The 5,852-nt window shown below is 63.2% G+C and overlaps 1 protein-coding gene across 1 annotated transcript in view; it reads right to left on the reverse strand.

Moving 5' to 3' along the window:
* IQGAP3 (IQ motif containing GTPase activating protein 3) overlaps window positions 1-5,327 on the reverse strand; it is a 14,267-nt gene extending 8,940 nt beyond the window's left edge. The window contains exons 1-15 of the mRNA XM_027907069.1: window positions 5,248-5,327; window positions 4,731-4,887; window positions 4,376-4,453; window positions 4,135-4,211; window positions 3,919-3,986; window positions 3,579-3,692; window positions 3,105-3,283; window positions 2,709-2,796; window positions 2,292-2,455; window positions 2,007-2,094; window positions 1,704-1,867; window positions 1,454-1,614; window positions 1,101-1,225; window positions 746-909; window positions 240-330 (exon numbers count right to left, since the gene is read on the reverse strand). Of these exons, the coding sequence (XP_027762870.1) occupies window positions 240-330; window positions 746-909; window positions 1,101-1,225; window positions 1,454-1,614; window positions 1,704-1,867; window positions 2,007-2,094; window positions 2,292-2,455; window positions 2,709-2,796; window positions 3,105-3,283; window positions 3,579-3,692; window positions 3,919-3,986; window positions 4,135-4,211; window positions 4,376-4,453; window positions 4,731-4,887; window positions 5,248-5,312 (1,783 nt within the window). The 5' untranslated portion in view covers window positions 5,313-5,327. The remainder of the gene's footprint in view (window positions 1-239; window positions 331-745; window positions 910-1,100; window positions 1,226-1,453; window positions 1,615-1,703; window positions 1,868-2,006; window positions 2,095-2,291; window positions 2,456-2,708; window positions 2,797-3,104; window positions 3,284-3,578; window positions 3,693-3,918; window positions 3,987-4,134; window positions 4,212-4,375; window positions 4,454-4,730; window positions 4,888-5,247) is intronic.
* Window positions 5,328-5,852: the final 525 nt, after the last annotated feature.

The following is a 5,852-nucleotide window of genomic DNA, read 5'->3' on the forward strand; positions in this document are numbered from 1 at the left end:
TGGTAGGCACCGGCACAGGCGCTCACCACACCACACAGGGCCACGTCGGGGTTGCGCAGCACCCGCAGTGTCTGCGCCGCCTTCCCCTCCTTGATGGCCTGGTTGATGGCAGCAATGCCCAGAGCCACTGAGGGAACAGAGGGGGCTCACATCAGCCCCTTCTCATCCTCTGACCCCCACAGTGGCACCCCAGCCCACAGGGGCTCAGCACCCAGAGCCTGTGTGGGCAGAGCACTCACTCCTTCTGGCTGCCACCGTGTCCTGGTTAGCCTGGTGGACCCCTTCCTGGATCTCTTCCCACCACAGCACAGCTCCGTCATCCCCCGTGGCCTGCGGGAGGGAAGAGTTGGGCACGGGGGGGAAATGGAGTCTTAACAAGCTGGGCAGCCCCTCCTTGAGCACCTTCTGCTTTGCAGGGTGCTGCACTGCCAGGGTGGGGGGTACTTCACAGCCTTGGGGGATGCCATGCTACCAAGGTGGGGTACCCCACAGCCAGGGGGGATGCGGTGCAGTCAGTGGGGTACCCCACAGCCAGGGGGGATGCAGTGCAGTCAGTGGGGTACCCCACAGCCAGGGGGGATGCAGTGCAGTCAGTGGGGTACCCCACAGCCAGGGGGGATGCTGTGCAGTCAGTGGGGTACCCCACAGCCAGGGGGGATGCAGTGCAGTCAGTGGGGTATCCCACAGCCAGGGGGCATGCCGTGCTTCCATGGAGGCACTGCACAGCTGACGACCCCCACCCCACCTGGGCTTTCTTCCTCCGAGCCCGGGACAGGACGTGGTGGTAGCGCTGGGCGCTCGGGAGGGCCATGTCGGGCAGGTTGGCCTCCAGCAGCAGCAGCGCCGCCAGCGTCTTCTCGGGGTCCGCCTGCAGCAGCGCCTCGTTGACCAGCCGGACCGCCTGCACTCCTGCGTGGGAGGGAAGGGACGTGCTGTTCAACCACCCCCCCAACCGTGTTCCAGGCACCCAAGGGAGTCACAGACCAGGCTGGTGAGAGGTTCTCTGGTGTCTCACTGGGGCTGGAATCCCAGTGCAACCTCCCTCCTGGGTTGTCTGCAGACCCCCCTGCACGCCCAAACCCCATGTGTGCAGGACTCACTGTCATTTTCCTCCTGCACCGATGAATTGGTGCTGTTCACACTGTCCTGAATGTCATTCCAGCTCAGGAATTCAGCTCCCGCTTTCCTAGACTGGCCTTTCAGCTGCTGCAAGTCCTCAAAGTACCTGAAGGAGAGACACAGGGCACCGGCTTGGTGCATTCCAAGCAGGGTTCAGTGCATTCCGAGCAGGATGGCGCCTGCCAGAGCCAGCTGCCTGGCTCTTCAGAGGGGAAAGGCAAGGCACAGGGCAGGAGGCTGCTGGAACAAACCCACAAAAAGCACAGGCTGCCTGACCATCCCCTCCCACTGGATTCCTCCACACTGACCCCAAACACAGAGCCCATCTCCTCACCTCTGCGCATTTTCATCCTCAACTCCCGAGAGGCCCAAGGCGGGGCTGACCAGGCTGCTCCAGAGCCCGTCAGGATCCCCGGCATCCAGGGCTTGGTTGACCAGCGCCACAGCCGAGAGCATCTCCACGGCCACGAACAGCTCCTCCTGCGCCAGCTCACCCTGCTCGGGGCAGACAGAGGCACTGATCCCCCACAACCCCCTCCTTGAGCACCAATCCCCCTCATCTCCCGCCCCTGGGGGTCTCTCACCTGTGGGTGCTGGTGCTGCAGCAGGGCCAGCTGGCGCTGGTACAGGGGGGCGGCCGAGGGGTGCACGTGGGGCAGCTGCGCCGCAGGGTCCCTCAGCGCCTCCACGGTTTCAGCCGGCATCCCTCGGCGGACGGCGGCGTTGATCCGGCTGACAGCCAGCAGCACTGGGGGACAGAGCAGGGGAGATGGCACAGGGGGGCTGCGGGAGGGGGCTGTGCCTGGTCTCCCTCTGGCCAGGCTGCCAGCAGGGGCACCAGCTGCCGGGCATTCGCGGGGCAGCACCGTGTCCCCGTAGGCACTCACTGGCTCGCTCCTCCTCGCCCCTCCTGTTGGCCGTGAGGATCCCTGCCTGCACCTCCTCCTGGTCCAGCAGCTCCAGGTAGCCCAGGTCCTGCAGTGGGCAGAGATGGGTGTTGGGTCTCACACCTCGTCCTGCTCACACCGATGGAGGAGCCGTGCTCAGACCCTGTAGGGATCTGCCAACCCACAGAGCAACCCCCGCTCAGGGGACTCCCCCTCCTCCTCAGGACCATGGGGGAGCACCCCCAGCAAAGCTACCCCACACCACAGGCTCCTGCCAGCACCTACCAGCGCCTTCTGCTCCCGGTCCACGCTGAGCTGCTCCAAGTAGAGCTGGAGGTTGTCACGTTGGAGGCAGCGCAGGGCCAGGACGGGGTCCTGCAGCGCCTGGTGCAGTGCTGGCACATCCTGTCTCTGCAGGGCATCGTCCACCTCCTCCAGAGCCCCGTGCACTACAAAGCCAGTTCATCCCAGAACTGAGCAGCTAAATCATCCCACAGCTCCAGGGAGCAAAGGCAGCTGTGGCTGAAGCCTGAATACCCATCATTTTAATTTCTCCTTGGAAATGCACATCCAGCCCTGACCCCTGATGGGTCTGCATGACTCCTTCCTGCTATGCCCATCACTCTCCTCATGCCCTGGATTATCATGGTCCCACCATAAGCCCTATATTCCCCCCCACAGGAAAGCCCCAGCTTCCCTCACCGTTCACTTTGTTGATGTTCCCTTGGATTTCAGCCTGGGTCAGACACCGGTCGTAGACATCCTCTCCCTCGGGGATCACCTGCAGATACTGGAGAGGGACTCCCCACCCTGAGCTCTCCTCCCAGGCTCACCCCACAGCACACAGCAGGGTCCCTTGCAGATGCCTGGGCTCGTTTCCCAATCCCGAGCCCTGGGGATCAACCAGGCCCCCAAAGAGGAATCATCTCCCCCATCTCCTGCTCAGCACAAGGGCTCCCAGGCTGTGTTTCACCCAGCAATCCCTGCATGGTCTGTGCCCGAGGGACCCCTCCAGCTGGAAGCACCCACCAGCCCATCAGCAAAGGGGCTGCTCCTGTCCCAGTTGTCCCCACCCAGAGCCCCCCATGCCCTCCTCACCCTGTTCATGGCGTTGCTGCCCTTCTCCAGCTTCGCCTGGTGCAGCATCTCCTGGTAGGCACCCGCCAGCCCCTGGCGCAGGTCCCGCAGCATCGCGCTGGGGTTGCGGAGGGTCTCCATCGTCTGGGCCACCACCCCCCGATCCACCGCTTCGTTGATGGCCAGCACGGCAGCGTGGACTGCAGGGGGGGTCAGGTGGGACATGGAGGGGTGAGAACCACCAAAGAGTGAGCTGCAGCCTCCAGAACCCGGGAAGTCTCAGAGTCTCGCAGCAAGAGCAGGGAATGCAGAACCCCCCCGGTGCTGCCAGTGGGGAAGGGGCTGTGCTAGCCCTTGCAGCCACGTGCAGGGCCAGAGGAGAGCAACCAGCTGCCTCTGCTGCATCCCAGAGCACCACCTCCCGAGCCTGCTGGCCCCAGACCTGGCATCCAGGGGCTGACTGCCCAGCCCTCCTCCCCACCAGGTGCCCGTCACCTGCTGCTTCATCCACGGAGAGCTCGTTGGCCAAAATGCCGCCGATCTTGCTGAAGGCAGGCAGCTGCAGCCCGTACTTCTCCAGCTCCCGCTTCATGTTGTTGATCTCCTCCTCTGGAGCAGAGCACAGAGACGCCACTGGAGTGGGGGACAGCCAGCAGAGCCCCCATTCCCCTCCCAAACCAGAGGGGTGCAGAAAATCCCCACACTGGGGGGAGCATCCCTGCGGCGGCTTTGGCAAAGCTCACCCAAAATCTTCACTCCCCACATCCCTCCTGCCACAGGATCCCAAAACATCAATGGCAAACCCCTCCTCACCAGCCCCCACACAGCAGCGTACCTGTGAAGTTCACTTTGCCATACAGGTCCTGGATCTGAGGAGCCAGCCCCAGCTTGAAGAGGTACAAGCTGAAAGACAGACCATGACTGTAACATCACCTGCTCCTCCCTCCTGAGCTCCTGTGGCAGACGAGGCTGGCGGGTGATGCCACCAAAGGGCTCATGAGCACAAACATGAGCGGCTCCTGAGTGGTGACAGCCAGGCCAGGCCACCCACCTGAGTGCGTGGATGCAGTAGACCACCCGGGGCATGTTCTTCTTGTCATAGATGTCGGTGGTCTCCGGGTGGAAGATCTGCCAGAAGAACAAGAGACAGCTCAGGTGGGGATGGCATCGAGACAGTCCGTTGGTGTCCAAGGGTGGGGGGCAGAGACAAAGCCCCCCTGCCACACCAGCGCTGCCCACACAGCAGAGGCCAGTGTGTCCCTTGGCCAGGGAGAGCAGAGGGGGGACGTTACCGAGGGAAGCCCCACGTGGCTCATGGCGTCACGCCAGTAGTTGATGTTATCCGTGTGCCGAAAGTGAAGCCCAGCTGCCTGGAAAAGAGGAGCTGGAGTCAGGCTCAACTTCACCTTCTCCCATCCCCGGGGTCCCCCACCAAACCCACGCAGCCAGGGCGAGCAGCTGAAGTCAGAAGCAACACCTGTGAACCCCACAGGGCAGCACAGTTCATGGACCACATTGCAGCCATTCGCCACGAAACTGTCCCCCAGTGAGTGCTGTTGGCCAGGCCCTCCTTGCCCTGCACTCACCAGTGACAGGGAGGTTTGGGGACACACCCTAAGGATCACACCCCTGGTGTCACAGCCTTACCTTGTACCGCGCCTGCTCACGGTCGTAGATCTTCTTCAGCGGGACCACAGCGGGGGCGAAGCAGTGGCCTAGCTTGGCCAGCAGGACCCCGTTGCGCAGGGTCTCCTCCAGCTCGGTGGGGGGAGGCAGCCCCTCACCCAGGCAGGTCTCCATCCAGCTGGCAGGGCAAAGATGGGGCGCGTCACAGACCCCAGCACCCCACCAGGCAGGAAAATCACCCAAAGGAGACCCCCCGAGACCCCCTCCCCATAAACCCCACAGGGTGCTGGTAGGGGAGGTCAGCCCCCAAGCCCTTTGCCACCAGGTGGTTCTCAGTTTGGGTGCTCAGCTGAGAGCCTCCCCCCAAAAACCACCCCCAAAACCATCTTTGAGGGCCACAAAGCCGCAGGGTCTGGGCAGGATTCTGCAGCATTATAGCCACCCCCCCCCACCAGACCCCCTGCCCTCATCCCCTCCCCTTTGCACCCCTTTTCCCCCACAAATCTGAGCTTGAGGGGCTCTCCAGGTGCAGCCCCACCGCTTGGCTTCCTCCAGGTGACACAGGTACTGATAGGCAATGTTCTGCCTCCTCTGCTCGTCCATCTCGGCCGCAGTCAGGCGCTCACCTGGGCAGTGATGGGGGTCCCCATTAGAGCCCTCTGCTCAGGGGGGCTTTTGGAAGCCCCCATGGCCACCCAAACTAAATCTGGGAAAGGGAGGCAGGCTTTTGGCACAGCAGCCTCCCACAGCCACGTGGGGGAGGCACCAGCATGACGATGACACCAGCCAAGCCCTTCAGGCGGTTGGAGGAAGTTTCCAACTCCCTTTTTTCCCAAATAACGGCCACAGCTGGCACCCAGAGCTGGCACCAGGGAGCGGGGGCCCAGAGCCAGCACTCAGGGGGACACAGCTGCAGGTTTGGGATCCTTTGGCACTGCTGGTGCTGGAGGCACCCACGACTGGAGGGCTGCCCACCACCAAACACTCCTCAAAACATGTCCCCCTGTTTGTCCCCAGGTGCCTGGGACCCTACACACTCCTGCCCCTCCTCTACCCACACACTCAGACCTGCCTGTTCCCCCATCCCTCTGCATCCCCAGACCTACCAGCCCCTACATCCCCCTCTCCCCCCAGATTCCCCTG

This window comes from Empidonax traillii, unplaced genomic scaffold (assembly GCF_003031625.1).
Source record: "Empidonax traillii isolate 1590-97213 ecotype Southwest subspecies unplaced genomic scaffold, ASM303162v1 scaffold1397:size233085, whole genome shotgun sequence".
NCBI lineage: Eukaryota > Metazoa > Chordata > Aves > Passeriformes > Tyrannidae > Empidonax > Empidonax traillii.